Here is a 27,887-nt window from a genome sequence, read left to right on the forward strand (position 1 = left end):
TATACAACATAAAGTCATCTGCAAATGACAACAGTTTTACTTTTCCTTTTACAATTTGGATGTCTTTTATTTCTTCTTCTTATCTGATTGCTGTGGCTAGGACTTCAGTACTCTGTTGAATAACAGAGGTGAAAGAGGACATCCCCGTCTTGTTCCCAATCTTAAGGGGAACACTTGGAGTTTTTACCCATTGGGTATAATGGTAGCAGTTATTTTGTCATATATGGCCTCTATTATGCTGAGGTATGGTCCCTCTGTTCCCACTTTCCTAAGAGTTTTTATCATAAATTGGTGCTAGATTTTACTAAATGCTTTTTCTGCATGTATTGATAGCATCATGTGGCTTTTATGTGGTGTATCACATTTATTGATTTGCAGATATTGTACCAACCTTGCATCACCAGAATAAATCCCACTTGATCATGGTGTATGATCTTTTTAACATATTGCTGGATCTGCTTTGCTAATATTTTGTTGGGGATTTTAGCATCTATATTCATCAGGGATACTGGCTTACAATTTTCTTTCTTTGTAGTGTCTTTATCTGGTTTTGGAATTAGGATAATGCTGGCCTCATAACATAAGGTTGGGAGTCTTCCCTCTTCTTAAATTTTTGAGAATAGTTTAAGAGGGGTAGGTGTTAGTTTGAAATGGTGTATTTAATTTTAACAAATACCATACGAGAAGTCAGAATCACTAATTTATAAACACAACCATATTTTGGACACAAACTACCAAAACTCAGATTCTTTTTTAATTCCATTTCGGAGGTTTGCCTCCAAATCACTTTATTTTTAAAAATCAAATCCCACAAATTTTGGCATTTTTGCTCTTAATTCTGCCCAAAGTAATTTTCTATAAGCCTGAGGCAATTACAAAAGAAAACTTCTGTTCTATTAACACATACTTCCCACTTTTTTAACCAATTGTGTATATTATTTCTAATGTGCTAACATCAATGGGACAGGGGGTCCCAATGGGGTGGAACAAGAATAATTAGAGAAAATTCAAATAAGGGACTCTCCCTGCTCACCTAGCACATCCATTCTTATCTTACAACCACAAACCTCAAAGCCTTAACAAGGCCACGTTTTTTTTTCTAGAGAGTAGGCAGTTAAGAAACTGACCCAGTTTTGCAGTGTGCTGTGCTCTTCCCACTAAATTCCTGAAGGCCTGCCTCTGAGTTATATCCCTGAGCTGTACAGCATGGAAAACACAGATGTAATCATGGTATGGCCCATCACACATGTTGGAAACTCAACTACCTTCATTTATTGCCAAGGAAACTTGGAAGTTCTGATCTTTGTAAATATTTGTAACTATTTAAAATGTGTTATAAGTTACAATAGTAATCGCTTCTCAGCATTTTGGCTGAGATCAAGTGTAAAAGTTGCACAGTAATAAGTTTTCAGATTTCTGAGTTGAACTTAAACTATTTTTCTTGCCCTTGTATTCTTTCCTGTCTTAATAGTGACCTAAGACCACCCCAATTAAATCACTTTTGTTGTCAAACTACTGCACGATTCAATTCTATATCTGAAGTTAATAAATAGTTTTAACTTATTTTAATCTATAAACAGTATTGTGAACTTAAACTATATTAATAATATAACCCAAGTTCACTCTAGCATTTTCTAAAATTAGTCAGTCTTTGAGAGCCTTTTCCAAAGAATTCATTCCTCAGCTGTGAAGTTTGTATGCAAAGCTAAAGACACTTTGGCCCTTTATAAATAGTCATGGGAAACTTCTTTCTCCCATACTTTTAGTTTGTTTTTACTATAACAGATGGGAAAAAATTTAGCAAAGTCATTTAAAAAAAAAGTCTTAAAACAACTATCATACTAATGTTAGAACACTAAAAGCTTAAAGATATGAAGTATCTTTAATAATAAAAATGGTTGCTGAAAATTATAAATACCACTTGACTTAATTCATAAAATAAGTATGGACTCAAAAATCTAAATAGAAACTCCTTCTACCTTTGGTCCAGCTCTTAGGCACATCTGTTTCTAAATATCTTAGCTACCTTTCAGTCATTTTTTGAGAAAGTTTCTCCAGCACAGAAGTTCAGATCTTCTCTTTAAAATATATTCCAACATCTTATAAATGTTAAAATTCCACAATGCTTACCAAGAGGCCAAGCTAAAGGCTTCATTTGAGGGGAAAAAAAAAATGTATCAATTAGCAACCATAAATTCTGCAAAATCTTTTGCTATAAGATATATATAGTTTTATACAAACAATATAAATCGTTTTGTTCCAATTTATTTTTAAGTTCAATACTTAGAGGTCTCCCCAGTAAATAAATTTTAAATTAATCACTATTTCATTTGCCAATCTTATTAGTTAGGCCAGGGGCATCAACAAACTTTTTCTGTATATGGGCAGAGTACAAATTTTTAGCTTTGCAGGCCACATATTCTGTCTTGACTACTCAAATATAACATGAAAGCAGTCATATAGAATATTGTAAATAAGTAGGTATGTCTGAAAGCCAATAGAACTCTCTACAAAAACAGGTAGAGTATTAGAAAATAATATCCAGAATATATACCGTATTTTTCGGACTATATGACACACCGGACCATAAGACACACCTAGGTTTTAGAGGAGGAAAATAGGAAAAAAAATTTTGAAGCAAAAAATGTGGTCCTGCTCCTGCCTCCTGTGACCCCGCTCCACTGCTGCCCACGCCCCTTAGCAAGCCAGGTAAGCTACATCTGGACTACAAGACACACCCGCTTTTCCTCCCAAATTTGGGGGGTAGTGCATCTGATAGTCCAAAAAATACGGTAGGAACTTCTAATACTCGCCCGGACCAGCATGGCTCAGTTGGTTGAGTGTCATCCACAGAAAAAGGTCGCAGATTTGGTTCCTGGTCAGGGCACACGCCTGGGTTGCCAGGGCTTGGCAGGGTGTGGGTGAAGCAATCCATCAATATGTCTCTCACACACTGATGTTTCTCTCCCTTTCTTTCTCCCTTCCTTCCCCTCTCTCTAAAAATAAATAAATAAAATATTCAAAAAACCCCCTGAAATCAACAACCAAAAAAACAAACAATCAATTAAAAAATAAGCAAAGGACTTAAATAAAGATTACTCACAAAAAGATTTATGACTAGACAAAAGCAAGACATGATGCTCAATATCACTAATCATTTGGAAAACGCAAATCAAAACTTCACTGAGACACCACACTCATTAGAATGGCCACTATGTAAAGACAGAAAATAATGAAGGTTGGAGAGGATGTAGAAAAATTAAAAACCTCGTGCGCTGTTGTTGGGACTGTAAAATGGTACAGCTACTATGGGAAACAGTATGGTGGGCCTCAAAAAACTAAAAATGGAATGACCATAGGATCCAGCAATTCCACTTCTGGCTATATACCCCCAAAAAGTAAAAGCAAGTTTTCAAAGAGGAATTTGTACATCCATTTTCCTAGCAGCATTATTTATAATAGGCAATATATGGAAGCAACCCAAGTGCCTAATGACAGATGAATGGATAAGTAAAAGTGTTATATATGCATACAATAGAACATTATTATTCAGCCTTAAAAAGGAAAGAGATTTTGATATGATACAACATGGTCATCCTCAATATCTTGAGGATATTATGCTAAGTGAAATAAGCCAGTCAAAAAAAGACAAAGAATGTTTGATTCCATTTATATGAAGTACCTGGAGTTGTCAAAATCATCGAGACAGAAAGTGGAATGGTGATTACCAGGGCTGGGGAGAGAGGAGAACGGAAGTTTTGTTTAATGGTGTAGAGTTTCAGTTTTGCAAAATGAAAAGCATTCTGGAGGTGGATGCCGGTGATGGTTGCACAATAATGTGAATGTACTTCATACCACCGTACTGTAACTTAAAATGGTTAAGTAGTAAATTTTGTATCATGTATATCTTACCAAAAAAAAAAATTGGAGAAAAGAAAAACAAATACATGTAGAGGGCCCATTTTGACACAATTTGCTGATCCACAGTTTGCTAATCAGTGAGTTATGCTATTGCATTTTAAATTCTAAATATAATGTTTCCAAGTTAGCCTAAAAGTACCATTTCTATGTAAAAGCCAAAGAACTTATATATATGACCCATGGACATGAACGGGGGGGTGTGTGGGGGGGGTACTGCTGGTGGGAGGGGGAGTGAAAGGGGAGGAGGAGTGGCAGGGAATAAAGGAGAGAAAAATGGAACAACTGTAATAGCATAATCAATAAAATATATTAAAAAATAATAAAGTTTTTTTCTTCAGGCATGTTAATTGAAATTTATTATATATAATTAATTACATTTTGATAAAGTTTCTTTTAGCTTTACAACCTATGATTAGTAATGCCATGTGAATTTTTAGGATTGCTGTCAAATTTGCTTTTTTCATGTATAAATTGTAAGACTATAGGATACTTAAATTTTTCTTATGAAGAGCTACTTGTAAATAATCTTTGAATTGATAGCACTCATTGACCAGACTGTGATCTATGCAGTTTTTTGTAGTAAAGTAAAAGTTTCACTTTTATTTTTTAAAAACAGTACCACTTCTACACAAACATCATGTTCATTTATTTTTTCCTGCGTAGTTACAGATAATTTTAGTAAAGCTGTTAATATCAGAAGTCAATCTCCCAGTACCTAGACAAACATGTTTTACATAAAATAAGGGCTCACAAGTTATGACTAATAATTAAATGAAAGCAGTTACTTCAGTAACCTGAAGCTTGGCGCTTATTATTATATAAATAAACTTGGCATTTCAATAATAAAGTAAGGCTATAATGTTATTCAATTACCCTCTAACAAATTCAGAGGAAATCAGACTTTGAACAAAAAGTCTAGCATCATCTTAATAAACAATTTCACTTTTCTTATTTGGCAAATAACTTTAATAGATGTCTAATAGCAAAAATAAATGCAGATTGCCATGTGACAAAGGAAGACTGTCAGTTTACTGAATTAAACTATATCATCCCAAACATGACAATGTTAAACATGATTCTGAGGACATAAACCAATATTTCAGTTCCTTCTCAATGCTAAACATTGAGTTTCTTATGCATTAGAATTTGTCAGTTTTTAAAAAATAAAATTATTTTTAAATGATTTTTTAAAAAATCAAGAGAAGGCATTTATAAAACCACTTTAAACAAAAATATTCTTTAGCCGTCGAGTATAATCCACGACAGCAAGTACACTGGCGACGGCAGGCCTAGTGATGAGGAGCACAGCTTAGGGGATCCGACCCTGTTTCTTTACTCCTCCCTTAGAGCTGTGTGCCTGGCTGTGTTAAACTCTTCTAGCCTCAGTTTCCACAGTTGTAACAGTTAATATACTTTCTCAAAAAGGAGTAACAATTTTTTTTTTTTTACAAAATACTAATACTATACTGTAAAGCACCTAAATGGACCTTTAATTTAAAAAAGCAAAATAAAGCTGAAAGTTAGGATATTGAGTTCCCAAAAAATAATTAACAGCAGCCTCCATTCCCTTTACGGCTTCTTCTCCATCTCACCTGTTGATATCTACTCAATCAAAGGTCTCAGATGTGGTTGCATGTAAGAATCACCTGAGCCGAATTCTAAAACTCCATGCCCAAGATGACAGGCTCAGTAAACACAGTTCGCCTCACACAACCACATCAAAATGACAACAGAACTATAGGACAACCATCATTCAGAGCCATCAAAAACTGAGCTGCATGTAAGTTCTACAATTACGGAATTAAAGAGGAAACTACATCAAGACTGGCAGGAGGGGCTGAGACACAAATGGGCTGGTCCCACACCCAAGGGAGGCAGATAAAAATCAGCAGGAATATCTTAGAAGTGAAGGTTCCTAGCCCCACATCAGGCACCCCAGCCCAGGGTTCCGGTGCCAGAATGTGAAGTTGCCATAACTTTTGGCTGTAAAAACTAGCAGGGATTAAGGCTGTGGCAGACAGAAACTGCTGGAATCCCAGGGAGTTCCTCTTAAAGGGCTCACATACAGACTTACTCAAACTTACTCCCTCTGAGCTCCAGCAGGTTAAAAGGCACCAGAAACATACTCGGAAGAACTGAGTTGTCTGGCATCAGGGCGAGATCTTGGGGGTAGCTTTCTCCCAGATAGAATCGCTGTCGCTGGTACTTTCCTGAGCCCTCCTCCAACAGAGCCACAGAGCCAGCAGACAGGTGCCATATCTGAGACTCCATCAACTTGGCTCACACTATGTGCCCCACCCTGGTGATTCCCTGAGCCCTGGCCCACTCAACTTTCAGGTCCACCCAACCTGTTTCCAGTGGCTTTTCCATACAAATGGGTTGTCTTGGCCCGTGCTTCAGATTTTCCTAAATTCTCTCACACAAGCAGCATCTGGCTTCAGCAAGAACCCATCCCTCTCACTAAGTTGCCTCGGGCCTGGCACTATCTAACAGCATCCAGCCTTGCTTCACAGTCTGGCTTTGCCTGGCCACCTCCAAGCCCAGCACAAGTAGCAGCCATCTGCAGAACACTTTGTAGCTTATGCTGTGTGACCTTGGACAGAACACAGGTGGTAGCTGACCTTGGATGTGCCAAAAGCAAACAAGGCTCAGCTACAAGAGGAGGGTGTACAGAGCCCACACAGTGGGCACACCTCAAGTACCAGTTTGGGTAATAGGGGAGGCTGTGCCACTGGACCCTTCAGAACACCTACTACATTAGGCCACTCCACCAATCCTGGGAAGCACAGCAGCTCTACCTAGTATGTCTGCCAAAATGAGGAGACAAAGAAACATGGCCCAAATGAAAGAACAGAACAAATCTCCAAAAATGAACTAAACAAAATGGAGATAAGAAATCTATCAGATGCAAAGTTCAAAACACTGGTTATAAGGATGCTCAGGAACTTAGTGAGGACCTCAACAGCATAAAAAAAGATCCAGTCAGAAACAAATGATTCACTAATTGAAATAAAGAACAACTTCCAGGGAATCAACTGTAGAGTGGATGAAGCTAATAATCAAATCAGTGATTTGGAATATAAAGAAGCAAAAGCAATGAATCATAACAGCAAGAAGAAAAAAGAATCCATTAAAATGAGGACAGTGTAAGGAGCCTCTGGGACAACTTCAAGCACACAAACATTCGCATCATGGGGATGCCAGAAGGAGAAGAGAACAAGAAATTGGAAATCTATTTTAAAAAAATAATGAAAGAAAACTTCCCTAATTTGGTGAAGGAAATAGGCACACAAGTCCAGGAAGCACAGAGAGTCCCAAACAAGACGAACTCAAAGAGGGTTACCCCAAGACACACAATAACTAAAATGCCAAAGTTTAAAGATAAAGAGAGAATCTTAAAAGCAGCAAGGAAAAAGTAGTTAGTTACCTACAAGGGAGCGCCCCCCGCATAAGACTGTCAGCTGATTTCTCAAAAGAAACTTTGGAACTAGAAGGCATTGGCAAAAAAACATTCAAAGTGATATAAAGCAAGGACCTGCAGCTAAGATTGCTCTACTCAGCAATGGTATCATTTAGAATCAAAGGACAAATAAAGAGCTTCCCAGCAAGATAAAGCTAAAGGAGTACATCACCATCAAACCAGTGTTATGAAATGTTAAAGGGTCTTCTTTAGGGAGATCTAAAATATGAGCAATAAAATGGCAACAAATACATATCTGTGAACAATTGAATCTAAAAAACAAAATAAAGAAGCAGAACAGAAACAGAATCATAGATACAGAGAGCATTTTGAAGGTTGCCAGATGGGAGGGGGATTGGGAAATGGGGAAAAAGGGGTGGAGGGAGAAGTACAAACTGGTAGTGACAAAATGGTAAAGTACAGCATTAGGAATAGAGTAGCCGAAGAACATATATGCTTGATCATGGACATGGACTTCAGTGTGGGGATTGCCTGAGGGAGTGGGGGGAGGAAAGGGCGGAAATTGGGATAAATTGTAATAGCATAATCAACAAAATACAATTAAAAGATAAAATAATGAAAACTCCACGCCTTTGTCCAATACCAGGTAAAATCGGGACAGGTACGGTTGTGAGAGCACGGGTACTAGTATTGAGATCCCCAGGTAACACTCATGTTGAACCTTTAGCTAAGGCATTCAAATTCTAAGAAGTAGATAAATGTTAGTTACCAAGAACTCAGCTTATATAGTCAGTGGATTTCAGAACCTGTAATATATCCACATAAAAGCTTAAGGAAGCAGCTGTAAATCATTCATTACTTTTTGCACATCTTCAATTAAGTCCCTAGGTCCAAAGCAGTAGGCTTCCCCCTCCCCAGCCCACCCCAGGCCATTCCTGAAAATTGTTTCAGAATCAAAGCATTAAGGTTCCTCAAAGCAAGGTCAACTACACTGTTAACATTTAAATTTCAAAGAGTCTTTTTTTTTTTTTTAAAGTATATCTACATGGGCAAGTAAAAAACACAAGCACAAGTAGCTCTAAAGCTAAGGTACCCAAGAGGACTATTTGACATTTAAATGTATCATATAGTGGTTAGAAAAAGATTAAAAACAATTAATGCAATGAACTGGGCAACTAGTCCCAAATTTTCCTTCAGGCTTTACCACGAATTTGCTATTGCACTTCAGCAAAGTCATTCAGTCTCTCTTGACATCAGATTGTCATTTATAAAATATGGAGTTGCAATAAATTTCTTTAAAATGACCTGTTACAACAATGCAAGACCTGGAAAATTATAGAGAAGTTCTATAGAACTGTAATATACAAGATGAAGAGTTAAACTAGGCCTCGTAAGCTATTAGAGTAATGAGTCACGACTTAAGTAGTTTTATAACAAGGAATTTACTTCCCAAACCTAACAATTTATTATAACATACTGACTGAGATTGCTCCCTGCCACCTCCTAAATACCTATTCCTAGGATAAAATTTTTCACAATTAAAACCTTTTAAATGTCTTGGTTTTTTGAGAAAGATGACAAAAGCAATACTGAATACTGAATATTCAAAAATATTATGTAATAGGCACTTGGGATATGCTAGAGACAAGATAGTTAAGTGAAAGAAGACAAAGTAGAGACGTAATTTGTGTTAATACTTTCATGTACTGATAACTTCTCTAAATAAAATAACGTGGGTAAAGTGGTACGGTGGGGTGCTTGTAGACACGATATTGAAGCATTATTCCAGATGTCACTCCTTAAATTTGGAGAGAGGAGGGCAAAGTTCCTTAAAAGTATTTTCTTCATAATTGAGAAATTAGATAAGTTTTGTAAATTCATTTAATAAAGAACTTATTAGTTAAACCTTGAAATTATCAAAAGTAAACTCTGAAGTATCTTACCTAGTCATGCTTCTCACTAGCAAACTCTCACCATTCCTTCATCTGAGAGCCATCTGATCTCACGTGTTTTACTCAACAGTATTACCTGATTTCTCAACACCCAAGAGTATATTTCGTGTATGTGCATCGGCTAGGTTCTTTTTTGAAGAACTTTAACCTAATCCGTTTTCAAATCCACCCACTTAATCCTATCTTATTTGGGGGTACCTTAATATACCCATACCTGAAAGCTGTATAATCTTCAATTTATGTCACTCTGCAGCTCCCTTAAGAGGCTCATGCTATCATGATTACCATCTTTCTACCCAAGTATTTCTTTACTCATACATCCTAATACGACACTATATGGAAGAATATATGATAATACCTAAACAACGAAAAAACTGGGGAAAGAATAAGAACGGAAGTCAATAGTAACACAGCTACTTGCAAAGGGTAGAAGCTAACTATTTGGAACAAAATGAAAGAATTAATTCATACACTACGTAAGCATTATACTAAATATATTTTATATTAGTCATGTTGCTTTGAGACTTTTCCATGTTTCCTCTAGACATCTGCCAATGTTCGCATGGTCTCTGATGAATAAACATGCTGTGACTTGCTTCTAAGGAAAGGCCTGTCATGGTCCAGGGAAAAATGACTTCCCTACTCCTAAATCAGGAAAACTGTACAACTCTCATTCATAGGTTACAAAGTCGATTTTTCCTTAAGGCTTCTTTTCTGGAATGTTTCTATTCGCTTTAGGGCATTTCTGCACTCAGATTATCAGATAAGAAACCAAGCCCCGGGAACAATGTAGGAAAAAGTGATACTGTATCAAAGGGTTTTCCCACTTCAGAAACTCAAGGAGCAAGCACGTTAAGCCTTCACTGTTTACCAAGACGAAGGATATTTTCAGGTTCTCCCCAGCTCTTGCAGAACTACCTGTTCTCAATACTGTTTATACAAACGCTTAGCAAGGTGATATTAGCATATCTGGCAGGAAGACATGCTTCATTTAATATTAACTCACCATGTGACAGCCCCTTCACTTCCAATCTCTCCTCAAACACGTGGATACAAAGAAAAGTCTGGTTGTTTGCAGTCTGACTTCGCGCTAGTCTTTGGCACCCGCAATTGGTCACGGGCACACACACCCCCAATCAGAGGCTCGCACCCCGCCCGGTCCCGGAACTGTCAAGCGGGCTGACAGCTGGCACACCCTCCCGTCGCCCTCCCACCTCTCGCAGAAAGCCCCTTCTTGAGTCACCTTGACGTTGCTCACCTGCCTGGGCCTCCGCTCGCGTCCAAAGAAACTTTTTTCCCCTTCCCAGGAGCTCACTTACAGGTATCGTCCGCCGTTCTTCCAGAGCCCCAACAAGGGGCCCTTTGTTACAATTTTTGCTCTCGCACTCACCCAATTCCTGGCATTCAGCTGCTCGTCAGCAACTCAGAGCAGCCCCAGTAGGAAAGCAATGAAAAACTACCAGACCCCCAGCCCCGGGCGGCCTCCAAGGAGGCCGGAGGAAGCAGCCTCCTCGGCCGCGTGTAGGTTAGCCAGCTAAGGCCGCTGGCAGAGCAGCGAGTCCCCAGCCAGGTGAACGCGCAGAGACCCCGCTGCCCCTGGTCCGCCCCGGTCCTCCCCGGTGAGCGGCGGCGCGGCCCTCGCGGCTTACCCAGCTGGGGCGGCGGGCGGCGTCGGCATCGCTTGGGCGTCCTGCATGCTCGGGGCTCGGCCGTCCATCACCCTGTGGATCGCTGCGCGGGCTCCAGCTCCCAGGCGGCGCGTCACTGCTGGAGTGGGAGAGGCCAGCCGGTCAGGGCGGGACGCGCGCCTTCCCGCGGCCTGAGCTGGGCTGGCCGCGCGTCAGGAGACCGCCCGAGCCACCCAAACCCCGGGCCGGCCCGCCTCGGAGTGCGCTTCCACCTGGGGGCCCGCTCCCAGCCCGCGGGCGCCGGGAGCCGCGGCGGCGGTGGCGGGCGCTGCAGCCCCCGCCCCGGGGGGTTGGCTAGGGAGCCATTTGGCGCCTCTCCGCGAGGGAGAGGCGCTGCCCGGGCTGCAAGGAGGAGCGGGGCTGGGGACGGGGCGCACGGGCTCGGCCGCCGCGCCTGCGGCGCACCCCCGGGCGCACACGCAAAACGCCCAGGAAAAACTCGAATAAAAGTTGGGAGGGCTGGTTTCTCTATTCCCACCCAGGGCTCCTACTTTCTTTTCGGAAGGAGACAGAGGCTCGCCTGTTCTCTCCCGCGGCTTTCCGCCCCACTCTCCCCTCCCGCGGGCCGAGCGCTCGCAGTTCGGCTCTCGAGCCGGGACTTGAAGGGAGGAGAAAGCCGCAGCCCCGCGGCGGCTCAGCCCCGAGCGGGCCGGGCCGAGGCCGCGCCTCCCCCAGCTCGGCGGGCGGGGTGCCGGGCGCGCGCTGGGCGCTGCGGGGCCTCTCCCCAACCCGGCTCACTCACCCTGCCCCATTTCCCTGCCCGGAGCTCGGGAGCTCGCAGCCTCGTCCGCCGGACGGCCACCCAGAAGTGGCGACGAGGCTCGGTGGCATCGGAGCGAGAGAGGCAGCGAGCCGGAGAGAGAAACGGGGCGGGGGCGGACCGGGACGCAGCGGGAACTTCCTTCTCCCTGGGCTTTTGGGTCTTTGGGGTCCGGCTGGGGAAGCCGAACGAAAGGAAGCTTCCACCCGGAGTGTTCCTATTCCCACCGCTAGGGCGTCGCCTCGGAAGGCTCTGCGAGCCCTAGCGGGACAGGTAGGGAAGAAGTCAGGGTACCTGCCCTTCGAGGACCCTGCGAAGACCCTACGGGAGGACCCGGCGGCTGCGGCGGTGCGGAGACTAACTCGCGGAATGGGGCCGGCAGCTGGCCCTCCCTACGCTCTGATCTTCCCTTTCCAGGGTGTTTTTTTTTTTTTTTTTTCCCCAACCTGACCTCTAAGATTGCCATTCTGTTAAAAGTGTACCTATGACACTGTGATCTGTGTAATCGGTGGCAGGTTTAAGCTTGCCCTGTCTTCAGAGGCATCTTTCTTGCTTTCTTTCTCACTTTCTTTTCGCCTGTAACAGCTGTGACTTGAGGACTGTACAATATGCCTAAGGAAATCTGTACATTCAGAATCGAATGGTAGATCCTATTTACCTCTTGGAAGTGAGGAATAAGGGGATCACATAGACGCAGCTGCATGCTTGTTTGTAAGTTTCAGTTCCCACGTGCATGCTCTTTAGATGATTTTTACACCTGACGAACAGGTATATTTGCATATCGCTATATTATCATGTGTCAATTGTTGTAAGGTACAAGTCAATTTTGATGTATCCAAAAGCTTGCTTTAAAAAAAAGCATGAAATTACTTAAGAAATTAACTTTACATTTAAAAATAAAAATTTTTCAACAGGTTGTAAAGATGTTAGGCGAAACAGTATTCTATAGGAGACCTCTAACGTGGTATTACCATCAAGAAACAAATCTGTGTTAACCACTTCACCCAACTGATACGATAGCATTTGATAGGTGGTAAAAATTAAATAAACATTTAATTTAAAATGTTCCTTTAGTTACTTATTCATATTGTAGCAACCAAAAAATGCCAAAACTAAGTAATATATTAAATACCTAGCAATATACCATTTGTCCATTATCGCAGTCATTAGTAATTATTCCTTCCCATGTGTCATATATCCCTTTCAGTGTATCTTTACAGATGAAAAACTTGGATTACGATATTGCAACCATACGGAAAAAGTTGTGTTTTAATATTTTAACTAATACTGATATTAATCAAACCAATTCATTAAAATGTATCTGGCTTTTCGTCTTCAAACAAGTTAAACAATTCTGTGAACCAGTTATGACTCTCCATGACTAGTTGCTTGCACAGACAGTAATGTAAATATTGAGTAACAATGAAACTACTTAAAAATCTGTAACTTTGAATCACAAGACCAAGATCAAATTTTAGTTTCCACCTTAATTTATGACATGCTAGTGATATTAGTGACCCCATTAGTATAATCCAAAACATAATACACTTTCAAAACATTTCATACTACCAAAGGCATTTTCAGTGCTCATCAATTTTCCTATTCTTCTGGTTTTAGGCATAGGGTAGGATTACATTCTCCACCCCCCTGAAATTAGGTAAAGTGACATAACTTGTTTTTGTAGATAAATGTGAGCAGACATGAAATGTTTCATTTCCTGGTGGAACTACTTAAGGGCCCAGTGCGTGACTGTGTGTTCTCTTCCTTTGCTGCTCCAATAATGGAAATGCCTATTAAGAAGAAGGTAGCATAGGACTGAAAATCCTGGAACGCTAAATTATTACCCTGCACAGCTACCCTAAAACAGAATTTGCATAAGCAAGAAATAAATTTGTGTTGGATTAAGCCACTGAAATATTGGAGTAGCTTGTTGCTCAGCATAACTTAACCTACCTTAGGTGCACAGTAGTTCCGACCTTTATTAATGGTTGTGCTTCTGCAGATGTGCTTACCCATGGCCAACTGCAGCCAGAAAATATTAAGTGGAAAAATTCCCGAAATAAACAATTCATAAGTTTTAAATTAAACATCATTATGAGTAGCATGATGAAATCTCGGGAATCCAGCTTCGACCCACCCCTGACATGAATCATCCCTTTGTCCAGCATTTTCAGGCTGTATACGCTTCCTACCCATTAGCCACATAGTAACCATCTGGGGCTATCAGACTGTCACAGGATGGCAGTGCTTGTGTTCAAGTAACCCTTATTTTATTTAATAATGTCCCCAAAGCATAAAAGTAAAATGTCTTAAAGTTCTATAAAAGAAGAATGATGCGGGAAATTCCTGTATCCCAAAGGAAAGCCATAAAGTGCTTTCTTTAACTGAGAAGGCCTGTACATATAGGAAAAAACATTATATGAGGTCTGTCCAGAAAAAGTCCAACCGTTGTTAATATAACGAGAATGGTTTGCATGACATCAATGTACCCTGGCAGCCAAGGAGAGTGGACTGGAATGCACATGTCTGAACAATGAAAACTTCACTGTACTAGTCAGTGGGGGCAGTAGACACTGTTGAGTGAGCATATGTACTGTGTGGCCGTGGCATTCAAAATTACTGAGCGAGTAGAGCAACAAATCTGCATCCAATTTTGTGTTAAGCTTGAACATCCCTCCATGGAAATGATCGGGATGATTCAGAAGGCCACAGCTATTGGCAACTGATGACTGGCAACTTCATCAGGGCAATGTGCCGGCTCATGAATCACATCTCGTGCAGATTTTTTTGGTGAAACATCAAATCACCCAGGTGATTCAGCCCCTCTACAGCCCTTATGTGGCCCCCTGCAATTTCTGGCTTTTCCCAAAACTAAAATGTCTTTGAAAGGGAAGAGATTTCATACCATTAATGATATTCAGGGAAATATGATGGGGCAGCTGATGGCGAATGGAAGAACTGTGTGAGGTCCCAAGATGCCTATGGCAAAGCGGACTGAGGTGTAATTGTCCTATGTACAATGTTTCTCGTTTCTTCAATAAATGTCTCTATTTTTCATAACACATGGCTGGATACTTTCAGGACAGACCTCATATGTAGAGTTTGGTTCTATCTTTGGTTTCAGGCATTCGCCTGGGGTCATGGAATGTATCCCCTGGGTATAAGGAGGACTACAGCACAACCATATCAGCTTTAACTTCTGAATTCCCTAACTGCATAGGAGCTGTTTGCAACAATCAGTGACCTTTTATGTGTAACGTTACTGAAACATGGTTTTACATCTCGCGAGCGTGAGGCTATTTTCCTCTTTATATATTTTGATTTGGATTACAAATTTCCTCGTAGTTTCAGGCATGATTCTTAAGCAGGTTATAAAATTTGCAATCTGCCAATGCTATAGAACAAGCTTCTCTATTGCTAACACTATTTTAACACCCAAGGGTTTCCTTCCAATTCTTTCTCAAATATCTCACTTTTTAAAAAAAACATTGTTAGAGCAAGTTGAAGAATTTAACAAGTTGGTGGAACATGCTAATGGTTGTTTTGGAATCCAATTCTTCCATTTGTGAGTTCTGTGTTTCAGCTGAAATTTGCTATGGGAGTCTAGCAAAAAACAATAAATTACCTAGTTATTTCAGCATTAACAAGTCTTTAAACTTCAAAGTCAAGTCAATTCAATGAAGTTAGCCATTTTACAATTACCATGGTTTTATTTATGGGAATTTGTAATCCCATATTTGAAGAAAAATTTAGAAAAAAATTGTGATTTTGTAATTTTTAGTTTCTTCATCTGTAAGCTAGTGAGAAACTAGTGTGATATTCTATGTTGCAAGATTTGATTGTACTCTATATAAAAAATCTTACTGTAAAAAATATATGTCACACTATGTTAATTCTGAGAAACACTGGAAGGTTGTTTGCAGAAACCATCCGTTACCTTTATTAGAAAACCGAGAAATATAAATAGGATCGTCAGGTTTTATAAATAAAGATACAGCATACCCACTCAAATTTGAATTTGAGATAAACAATGAATACTTTTTTGACTTTATGTGCATGTAATATTTAATTATGCTAAATATTATTTGTTGTCTATATGAAATTCAAATTTAACTGGGCATCGTGTATTTTGTCTGGCAACCCAACACATAGAAGTATCATAATTCTTTTTAAAGGGCATGCTGCTAACTATATGCTGATATAGGAATAGAATCTGAATAATTAAGAGTTTATAGATTACTCCTCTGAGAGATTAAGTTCTATAGTATCATGCTTTAGAAAAACAAAATAGCCATGTTTCATAATCATAATTTCATAAAAAACTGAAAACAGTCTAACCACTTAAAATGGAAACCTTTGAATTTATTGACTTTGGTTCCCAATCTCTGAGTTACTTTATTCTCTCAGAATTTGAAAAGCACTCACATTTAAAAATTAGTTTCTTGTCCTGGCTGGTGTGGCTCAGTGGACTGACTGCTGGCCTGTGAACCAAAGGGTCACCGGTTCAATTCCCAACCAGTGCCCGTGCTAGGGTTGCAGGCCAGGTCCCCAGTAGGGGGTGTGTGAAAGGCAACCACACATCGATGTTTCTCTCCCTCCTTTTCTCCCTCCCTTCCCCTCTCTCTAAAAATAAATAAATAAAATCTTTTTTAAAAATCAGCTTCTCTTCTTTTTTTTATTTTTGCTAAAACATGAGTAGGTCATCACTGTTAGCCAGAACTGGATAGCAGCTATTCCTCAAGCCATATTTTCCAAATATTTTCAGTGAATAATTAAAGTCATTCTTAAATCTTAGCTAAGGAAAAATAAGAATTAGAGTCCTTTAGAATCACCTTATAGCTTTAACTTGATCTAAACTCGATGTTTTAGATTATTGGCACTAACTTTGTATGGTCAGCACCACAGCTACCTTTATTCATTTTTGTTCATCACTTAAACAAACCCAGCACTTGAACACTGAAGTGTTAGTATATTAACCAATCTCAGTTGCAGAGAGGGAGATAGGCGTGTTGCTTAGGGGACTTAGGGAAACTGAGGCAGGGTCTTGAATTGGCCTTACCTAGTGAGGTCGCCTGAGCTCTTAGGCTTCTTCATTTCTGATTTAATTATTCTATGTAAATTTTCAAAATTATCCACATGAAGTTGGTAATAATATCCTATTTGTTTAGTCTCTAAGAAAGCTATAATAAGCCCTGGACAACGTGCTCAGTCAGTTGGGCATCCTGCAAAGCAAAATGTTGCCAGTTCAAAACCCAGTCAGGGCTAATGCCAGGTTGTGGATTCCGCCCCCAGTCGGGGAGTTTGTGAGAGTCCACTGATTGTTGTTTCTCTCTCACGTCGATGTTTTTCTCCCTCTCTTTCTTCCTCCCTTCTCCTATACATAAATAAATAAATAATAAAAGTGGAGACTTCAGCACTACTCTTCCCCTAATTTGTGTGTCCTTGGGGTAATCTGCTAATAAATTTGAAGTGCATTTTATTTGTCTTGAAAATAAGAATAATTATGCCTTCACTTTGACTTATAAGCCTGTTTCAAGAATTAATTATGTCTTTAACATATATAGAGCTCTTTATCCCCTTACAAGAAAATACATAACAAATATCAAACATGTTATTACTACAACATTAGTAAGAGATTCTCTCTGTGGCTTGCCAGGAGACATCTAGGCATGTGCCCTGACCAGAATCAAACCAGCGACTTTTCACTTTCCTGGACATCAGCCGCTGAGCCACACCAGTCAGGGCAGTCTCCACATTCTTAGCAAAGAACACAGTATGTTAGCTTACCTTAATCAAGCATTGTTTTTAAATTACTTAAAGAATATAGCATTATTTTCAGTTATCTTAATATTGGATTAAAGCTATTAAAATTACTAGTTAATGACTATAAAAATAGAGTAAACATGTATTGAAATATGTTTCACATTTCTCTCATAAAAATAATCAATTATACCAGGATGGCATTATCCAAAAGTACTATTTTATAAGAAAAGTATAATATGCAAATACCTTAAAGTCTTAATTCTTAAAATAGACTCAAAGCCAACAATATACTTTGAAATCCTTTAAGAAAGGATAACTGGATAAATCATTTTTTAAAGACTACCAATATATCAAAATGCTGTTTACGCTTGTCATATTATTTGTCTTCAAAAGTAAATAGCACATTTAGAGGGACAGTATTTTTCTATAATTATTTAAACTCAAGTTTACTAAAGCTATCTTTATTGTGTAAAAGCTCATAGGTGATGATATTAAGTACCTAGTACTTTTGTGGAGGGTTGGTTACTAAACTTAGATACAGAAGCTGTTAAAACAACAGCTGGGTGACGATTGGGAACATTTACAGGTCTGGTAACTTATGTCATTAGTATTATACATCTTGTTTTATTTAACATTTCATTGTATTTATGCATTTTAGTATTATCATATTAACTATTTATATTTAGTACTATACATTTTCTACTTATGTATAATTGTTATTTATTTACATTGACTATTTAGGCATTTGATAAAAATACATTAATAAAATTATTATCCAGATCTAAATAAAACACACTATTTGGTATTTGATGAATGCCTGCTATAATGGAAAATCATCTTGACCAATAAATATGTCAAGATTCAAATACAATCTTGACAAAAGTTCTGAAAGGTCACCATTCTAATCTCCATTTGGGCTCTCGGAGAAGTAAGATACCATGCCTAAACAGAACGGCAGAGAGAATATTTAAATATAAATCAAAATGTTTAATCTGTGATTGGCCACTAATTATGTTAATAAAATCTCACTTAAAGCAGAGGTTAAAGAAGTATCTGGATAAGCTCACAGTTATGGAATTTAATAATTCTGTGATATTTCCAGAATTTGGTTTTTATCGATGACTGAGGATTTCATAGCTGGCTCAGCAGCATAATCACCTGGTGTTCATGTCAAAAATATTGATTTTTAGTCTTCCAATCATCTTCCACTTTGCCCCCCCAGCCTAACCATAAAGTACAACATAAAACATAAGAACCTCAGAGATAAGCCATCATTAAAAAAAAAAACCACAATCTTTTATTGCCCCTCATTAGTCTCTGCTGATATAGAAACTGAGGGATATACCAAATGACTGTGAGATTCCTAACTGTGGGTACCACTACTTAAGGATGTCAATATTCCCAATGCTTAGCACAGATTTTAGTATGCATAAACCCCGTTATGCAGTTACTGAACTGACAAAGTGAAAAAAAGATAAAGCCAAGTTCCTGCCTTTTAGTAACTTTCTTTCCGGGGGATGGTGAGACACACACGTGAAATTGCAGCAGTACACATACATCTGCAAGTGCAACCGGAGGCTCCGAAAGCAAAAGTCCTAGACGTTCTGAGCTGAGATAAAGGCAGACACAAAAGTATACCTAACTGTGGAAGCAGCTTAGCCTAGTGAGTAGAGACGGAAATGAGCTCTCGATTTGAGAGACAAATTGGACCTGGTATAGATGGACGGGGCACTTGTTGTTAGAAGGCTTTTGTTGTTAGATAACCAAAGAATGAAATGTTGTCCAAAATGAGAGAGAACTTTAAAGTCAAGGGTGGGATGTGTATATCATATAAAAGACCAAGTTTATTTTATAAGTGATAATTTTTTAAATCTATAACAGTGAATACTCAGCAGACAGCCATGACAATTTCACACATACCCAACAGAGGGCCAAGAGATATCGCGAGCTTCCCAAAGCAGGCTTTTGGACAAAGAGTGAAATAATGCTGTCCTTTTTACCTGTGTACACTAATGTTTAGAAGTGGTGTGGTAAAGTTCAGAATAATGTCATTTCTAATGACTTTTTATTGCTATGCATGTCTTTGTTGAGATGAGGAAAAAAAAAAGCATTCTTTAAAGTGCCTTAAAATAGAAGTCGATGTGCTCTGCATGTTTCTGAATCTCACACTCAGGGTTTTTCTTCATCTCGATGTCTCTTCCAGCGCTATCACCTCTCCTCTCTGGGCCACCACTGACTGCTGCCCAAGCAAACTACCCAGTAAGATGACCCTCAGAAGGCACAGAGTCGCGTATGCTTTACCACAGGATATGAAAACTTGCCATGTAGACTCTGCAGAGGTTTTCTCTTTTGAAATTGAAATGAACTTGAGGTTAATACAGGCAGTAGCCTGTATGTATTAGTGTCTGACTCAAGTTTATATATTTATGATTCCTATGGGGAAAACATTTAGGAAAAGGAGAAAGCCCATTTTCACAACACCTTATATTGGAAAAATCTGAAAAAATAATGGAGTTTTTGGTTATGACATTTTCATTTAAGTTCAAATAATTTTGCAAGCTGTGACTCTATTAAACAACTCAGACTCATTCTCCTTGGCCAGCTCTGTGCTTGAAAATTAGGGTTACACTCAGAGAACTCGGCTGGGGGAGAAACACTGGGCACTTCAAAGAGCTGCATCTAAACACAGTTCTGATGTAACCGTGGACAATACCATGCATAATGAATTGTAGCAGATAGTGTCAGCCGGCGCTGGGGAGGACAAGACTCTAAAAAAGATTATTTAAATTTTCCAACTTGGCTTCTTTGCAGTCACTTTTTAAGCAGTCCTTTGGATTTCTTCAAACAACTTCAAGTCATCTATCTTCTGCTAAGAAGCCAAGAAAATAATAGCGTCATCCTTAAAAAATGAAATAGCCGGTTGTTTACCAGCAAAATTTCTTTATTCAGGAACAGAAGAGAATTGTAATTCAGGACAAGCAAGCTATAGCAAAACCATAGGCAAGGCCAAAGAACAAAAGAAAGGAGCTTTCTTTTATTCATAAAATGGGCCAGTTGGGAAGGGCTGTTATAAACAAAACATCTTTTGGAAGAAACTGGGAATTCGAAGTATAGTGGCTTCCTATTGGCTGAGTCATTTGTTCTCATTGGTTGGGTCTGTTGCTAGGTAAGGAGAAAATCTTCCTTTCTCTTTCTACAGCTTTTATCTGTTGGAGTCTGCAAGGTGCACTGAGTATGTATAGTGCATGAGAGCTCCCCCTTCACAGATTCCTGACTTCATTTTAAATGAGGTTTCCTTTATTCATTTTCATAATGGCAATTAACTAACATATGGTTAGTTAGATTTACTAGGTTCTTGGAACTATATAAAGCACTTTGTAGACATTATTTAATATTAAAAAAAGAGTATGGCTAATATTGTAAGATAACACCATTATTTGAATGATGAGGAAACTCATAATCTCTGTTGTAAAAAGCACTTCGGAATACTATAGTGTGATCAAAATTAGCCAATGGTATCTCTTTCACAAGTGTAAGGTGGGTAGCACAGCACTACAATAGGCTCTTATTAGAAGATGCTATTGATTTTCTATGTAAATAGTAATAGGAACTCATTATATTTCATATCTAAGGAAAGAAGGCCATGGCCCATGACTGATGAATAAAGGACAGATCCTTCATTACTCTTTCTCATTTCTGTTTTACTCGTGTTCAAATATATTTTTATCAAATATCCATGGTTGCTTCTATGTAAAGGAAGCTTTGGTCAGACAAAATAGAAACAAATGAGATTTATTCTTTTCCAACATCCTGTGATATATGTAATTGAATTTTTGTTGTGTAATTCTGGACTCAGTACCTTAGATGAGCTCTATAGTCATCTTTTTTTTTTTTTTTTTAAACAGGATCTGCCCTGCACCTTTATTGTGGGTTAAGTTTTAAGATTATTCAAAACAATTTCAGAGAGGTCTCTATTTGCATTGATTTATTACCAAAATTACTTGCTCTTTATTGGAGAGAGGCCTAGTCCTTTTCAAGTACCCTGTAAAATAGGGGTTTGCTTGGTTTCTATTATCAAGAATTCTAAATTCCATCCACCAATCTCAATATTGGATCTGTCCAAATATAGGAAATTGTGTTACTTTATTTTGTAGCTATATTTAAAGATTGCTTTCTAATTTTTATATTTCTCAATAAGGAAATGTGTAATGTTAATCATTCTTTTCATTAAAAAAGTGACATTCATTCAACAAAAAGTACATACGTAACTATACTTGTACAAGTATTTTATATAGAAATGAGATAAGAGTTTTCCTTTTTTGGAAGAGGTTGTGATAAGTTTTCTTGGTGTAGTACTGCAGCGCATGAGGTATTTACTTGAGAAGACAAATTTGTGCAAATATTGTTTTAAATTTACTTATTTACTCACCAAATAACTATATAAACCTAACTCCCAAAATTCATTATTAAATTAAAAATAAAGTCAAGTTAGTTATAAACACAGGTAGGTGTTTTTAACTCTAAAGTTTCTTAAAAATGTCTTGCTTATGCAAGGTACAAGTGAAAATGAGTCATAGTTAAACCACTACTATTTGTACCTGCCATTTATGATTACTGGTACTTAACATAATTATGAATAATTGTGATTCAGAACGTGAAAAGCCACACAAGTAAAACAGGCCAATTCTGATATGTATCGTGTGTAACCAAGGCAACTAGTCTCTTGTTTGTCTAGCAGTTACAAAAATGCCTGCTCCATAAGTGACTCTCATACAACCAAAGACTACCCCATTACAATTATCCATGTTTAGTTATTAATTTCATGCAGGAATAGAACTCGAGATTCTTTTCAGCCAAAACCAGGTACCTAGCTTATACCTACATATAATTACTCATTGAATATAAATGACACAAGCATACCTGCAACTTTTTAGATACTTTACCCTTGTCTAAGCTCAATGTTTTATTCTATCTTATAACAACAAGAACAACAAACAGCATGAGGAGGTGACTTACAGTTTAAATAACTTCTGTCTCTTAAGACTAGTTGACTGAAATTGTGCTGCTGCATAGAAAGATGAAATCATCAACATTTCACTGAAACAAAAACGGCCAGTGGCACTGGGGAATTGTCTTTCAGATCAGATGGCTTAAAGTTCATCGTGAATCTCAGGCTCTTTTTTTAAAGTTAATCATTGCACATTTATGTAAAAATAGGTATAAAATAAGCCTAATAGCAATAGGAGTTAATCACTCTCTTGTAAGTATAATGTCCCCTGAAATGCTCTGCCCCTTCGTTGTCTGTGATCCCAGACCTGGCCCCTGACGGGGCAGAAGTATTCATATACTATGACACAAAAGAGATAGAGATTTTGTATTCCTAAGAAGTCACTCCTTCTCAACTTTCCTCTCTTTAGTGTCCCTCCATCAGTACCATTCCAATTTCCTTCAGCTGTGGGAGCCTGCTATTTAATCCCTTTTAGATTAAAAAGGAGTCAAAATGTGCTCTGTGTAGCCTATGAAATTTCTCAATGCAAAGATAACATTTGCATATTTTCTTTTCATGGCATTACATAAGAGTTTTTATTTTTTTAATTTTATTATTTTGGGTAGGGGGAAGGGAGAAAGAAAAACACCTATTTGTTATTCTGCTTATTCATGCATTCATTCATTGGTTGATTCTTGTATGTACTCTGATCAGGGATAGAACTTTCAACCTTGGCATATTGGGACGACCCTCTAACTAACTGAGATCCTGGCCAGAGCCTACACAAGAGTCTTTGTTATGGGTTTTGGTTTTTTCCAGACTTTTTCTCTTATATTTATCCCTTACTTAGGGCTTGCACTCATAAGTGATATCTAAAAGATTTATCTTTCTTCAGTGTGCAAGTTACAAATAAAATGCTGGTCAGACTTCAGAATTTTATTTTTATTTTATTTTTTAATAGATTTTATTTATTTATTTATTTTTAGAAAGAAGGGAAGGGAGGGAGAAAGAGAGGGAGAGAAACATCGATGTGAGAGAGATACATCCGACTTGTTGTCCCCTGCATGCCCCCAACTGGGGACCTGGCCCACACCCCAGGCATGTGCCCTGACTGAGAATAGAACTGGCAACCTTTTGGTTCACAGGCCGGCACTCAGTCCATTGAGCCACACCATCCAGGGCTAGAATCTTACCTTTAAAACTTAACTTTTTATCCCTTAAATAACATCTCATGACTGAGAACAGGTGAGTTCTCTTCCTGTTTGTATGTACTCTGAGGTACACATATTTCTAAATTATGAAGAGAAGTACAGTTAAAATACAATTTCCTGTCTCCTTGGCTCCCACTACTATCAAGGTCAAGAAGACTAGGATGAGTAGGCCAGAAAAAGAAGATCCCTCTTTAAAATTCAAATATATCAAAATGTTAACAGACACTATTTTTGGTGTTTGATATTTTTCACTGTGCTTTTCTTAAGCAATGGCATTCTTCTCCTTTTGTACCCTGTGCATGACATTTATTACATCATACTTTTCCAGACACCATACTTGTCTGAAGACAGAGATTATATCTTAATTCACTTTGTGTAGCCTATATAAATCTAAGGAATGTTTACATTTCAAATTTTTTAATGAACTGAATTGAATCTCTGCCAACCTTCCTCAGCCCGCTTGGAGGGAAATCCATTACCAGCCAAATGCTGGGTAACCCCCATGCCTTGGATTACCCCCATTAGTTGAAACACAATGCATGGATTTAAGCAACCCAAGAAAATTAGAGAAGAGCCCATTTCTGGCTTCCCTTGGTCAGTGATGTTCCCAAAGCTCCTTTCTGCTCAGGCTTCTTTCTTCTGTTTTGGGAACAATGGTTCCTCAGTGTGATCCAGGAGACAGATCCACAGATTCTTTCCACTGCTAGCAAGTCTGATGCACTATCAGTTCCCAAAGGCTTCCTCTGGAAAACCTTTACAGATTATTTCATCATATTCATGAGTGACTCCTAGGCTCCTGCCACCTGAAAAAAATCCCAGCCCTTCTCTCAATTTAGGTACCAATGGGCATGAGCTCCTCACCTACTTCAATTCAGCGTACATGCCCTTCCCTTTCTTGAACAACCCCTTTAAATCTCTGAAGGGCATAACCTTCCAGAACAAAGTAACAGCATCTTCTCCCCACCTACCTCAGTAAGATCATGAAGAACCTAGGAACACTTCTTATAAGAGAGAAGGTGAAAATAAATGTATTCTTTTTGCTGATGAGCTTTTTTTAAGACAAAAGACATAAATTTATTAATAATTTACCCTATTTTATTTTAAGCACTTTCACCATTGTTTGGCAGACAGTTAAAGCATTGTTGCTAGGTAAGTGAAAATATCTTTGCTAACTTTATTTTTCTCATCTGTGGGCTCAATCTTAATACTAGGTCCATATTTTGGGTTTTATACATGCCTTTTGAGTAAACTCACTCACTTTCATGAATTCAACTAGGCTCTGTTTTTAATGGTTATACCAATTTTACACCCCCATCTATAATAATTTAAATTATTTGATATATTAGATATTAGTTATGACAGTTCACAAGTTGAAATCCAAGTTCATCACTGTTTTCCCACTTTTTCTATTACCAATAAATCATCATCTTTTGAATAGCATAGAAACCCAGCATTTGAAATTCATGTCTTCATTTCTCCTTTCAGCCCCCTATCAACTTATGCTGACTCCTTTCAATTCTGAGAAATACTTAAGCTTTCAGTCCTTAAATCTGTTGCTATTTGGTTCACATCTCCGTGCACATAATGACCATGAACAAATAATTAAAGCTAATATTTAACAAGCATTTATTATTATAGTAGTAGGGTATGCCTCACCAAAACTAAAGAATTAGGAAAACATGTTGCCAACCTCTCCACCTGGGGGCAGGAAATAAATTTTAGTTATTACAGTGGTCAGGAAATACATTTTAGCATTTTCATTCCCAATAAGGCAGGAGATCAATGAATATTTTTTGATAGCAACTTAACTCCATTAAAAGGCTCACTGTGTGTTCTATAAGGAATGTATTAATGTTGCCTCAGAAATTATCTCTACATGTTTCCCATAGTAGCACAATAAAGTTCCGAGACTATTCTATTTTATACTTCTATGCTTCTTCAATGGACAACTTCCTGGCTCACATGAAGGCTCCCTAAGAGGGGCAGTTCTAATTGCTCTAACACCCCTATATCTGCAGCACTTCACACGGTGCCTGGAGAGAACCTGTGGTCTGTCCCCCGGCCCGCACTGGGAAACCACTGCCCTCTGCAGCCGAAGGAGCTGAGCAGAAAGAAGTTACAGAAACACCATTGACCAAAACAAACCAAGGTCGGGCCCTTTCCTAATTTCTTGAGCTGCTTAAGTCCATGTGTTCTGCTCTAACTAATGGGATATGGCTCAGGAGTAACCCAACAATTGATTGGTGATGGGTTTCCCTCCAAGTGGGCTGGAGATAGTTGGCAGAGATTCGATTTACTTCATAAAAATTAAAGAAATGTAAATTTTCTTAGAATTCATAGGTGTTCAGTAAGTATTTGATAAATGAGTGATTAACTTTGAATATTATTTTCCATTACATATAATTTAATTATTTGTGGCATATCAATACATATTTACTAAATAGTTCCTATTCTCACACAATCTATAACCTCATTCATGTTTTAGGAGGAAAAGAAAGAATCAATTGTATGGTGTCCCCCACAAATATGTTCACCCTGTTTTAAAAAATAACTGTGTCCCCAAATGCTGGAAACTTTTCAACATCTGTAACAGAAATATTGTATTTGGCACAAAGCACCGATGTATCTTCATGCTTAGTCATCCCAGATCCTGGTGATGTAGCAGCTTGTGTTTTAAGCACATTCCAGATATGCCCAGATCGTAGGGTTTCTTCCACTGAGTAGAGAAACACAACACCTATCAGGAAGACTAAGCTAACACACCAAGTGTTCCTAGAAGAAAGAAGCTATTACTTAGTTGAATGGCTTTCCAGAGAGGAAGAAGTAGAAAACTTAGCTTTTCCAGCCTTGGGGAGCATGGTAACTGATGGAGGTGGAGGGACATGATCAGATCTGTGTGTTCTCATCTCCCCTCTTCAAAGATAGATGTTCCAGAAAGGAAAGTGTACTAGAAACACTCAGGTAAGTTTAAGATAGCCTGAGAACACTAAAGCCTGTGGCCTGCATTCTGAGATCTCTGGAAGGAGCCAGCTTGGTGACGTACTACCAATGAGGAGCAATGGCATTGCCTTGTGTAAGGGACTGACGAGATAAGTGAGTTCAACACAGTGCTTCTTCCTTTTTATAGTCTTTCTTGGTCCAAAGATCTCTGAAGGTACTGAGAGAGCCCAGGGGCTAACAGAGGCAGCCTGGAGTCAGGGCAAAGGGCACTAGTGTATGAGGGTGCCTCAGATGCAATAGACATCCTGTTGGGTCATAGTGCTGACAAGTACAGGCATCAGCCTGGCCCAGCAGGATCCACAGAACAGCACTGCGTGCGTCTCTGCACAATTACGCCTTTCCTCTCTGAGTTCACCTAGGCCCCAGAGAACACAATGTAGAGGTAAAAACCTAAAAAACAGAACTTTTTAAAAAAGACTGAATCATTTAAAAGTGATACAAGGAGCAACAAGATTACTTCTCACCCCCACCTCCCCAGCCCTAGCCCCTGCCACGTCAATCACAGGCCAGACCTCGTGAGCATTAGAATGATTCAGATATTCTTCCCTTAAGCAAACAGAGGCATCAAGCAGAATGTGCTTATTCTGGACAATGCAGAGAAAGGGATGAGCAATGACTGCTTGCTTCAGTCTGCAGAGAGAAAAAAGAACAAGGAAGTACTCAATCTTTTGAATCTGTGCATCTATTTCCACCCTCACCTCCTTTTTTTTTATAAGGGTTTTATTTATTTATTTTTTAGAGATTGGGGAAGGGAGGGAGAAAGGGAGAGAAACATGAATCGGTTGCCTCTTGCATGTGCCTGCATGAGCCCCAGCCAGGGACCGGGGCCACAACCCAGGCCTGCGTCCTAACCGGGAATCCCACCAGCGACATTTGGGCTTGCAGTATGATGCCCAACCAACTAAGCCACACCAGTCAGGGCCTAACCCTCCTTTTTAAAACTGTCCCCTTTCAGCTCCACAAGGCTGGCTATAAACTGACAGGAGTTTGACTGAGAATGCAAGGGTGGCTCTTCTTGATCTCTTTGATTATTGAATTGTTGTTGTTGTTGTTAAGAAACACTCCAGCAGCTGCCTGCTTCTTACCAAAATACCAAACCACAAAACCAAAATACCATTTTTCAACAAGTGTATGAATCATTCCTTTTTCCCTTCTATTCTAAACTTCTTCTAAAGCTAGCTACT

General features: G+C 38.9%; 1 protein-coding gene and 1 long non-coding RNA gene across 12 annotated transcripts in view; one reads left to right on the top strand and one right to left on the bottom strand.

The window, feature by feature from the left end:
- COBLL1 (cordon-bleu WH2 repeat protein like 1) overlaps positions 1 to 12,274 on the bottom strand; it is a 156,235-nt gene extending 143,961 nt beyond the window's left edge. For 2 of the 11 annotated variants that reach the window (XM_053918744.2, XM_053918736.2), the window contains exons 1-2: positions 12,037 to 12,274; positions 10,944 to 11,061 (exon numbers count right to left, since the gene is read on the bottom strand). In XM_053918744.2, coding sequence (XP_053774719.1) covers positions 10,944 to 11,061; positions 12,037 to 12,208 — 290 coding nt within the window. In that variant the 5' untranslated portion in view covers positions 12,209 to 12,274. Of the gene's footprint in view, positions 1 to 10,552; positions 10,876 to 10,943; positions 11,062 to 11,473; positions 11,634 to 11,724; positions 11,959 to 12,036 lie in introns of those variants that run through there. The other 9 variants (XM_053918734.2, XM_053918733.2, XM_053918735.2 and 6 more) reach the window with 8 other exon arrangements.
- The window catches only part of LOC112322299 (uncharacterized), a 34,585-nt gene continuing 17,000 nt past the window's right edge, over positions 10,303 to 27,887 (top strand). The window contains exon 1 of the long non-coding RNA XR_008426172.1: positions 10,303 to 10,615. This is a non-coding gene — a long non-coding RNA (uncharacterized lncRNA). The remainder of the gene's footprint in view (positions 10,616 to 27,887) is intronic.

The sequence above is a fragment of the Desmodus rotundus genome, chromosome 2 (assembly GCF_022682495.2).
Source record: "Desmodus rotundus isolate HL8 chromosome 2, HLdesRot8A.1, whole genome shotgun sequence".
Classification (NCBI taxonomy): Eukaryota; Metazoa; Chordata; class Mammalia; order Chiroptera; family Phyllostomidae; genus Desmodus; species Desmodus rotundus.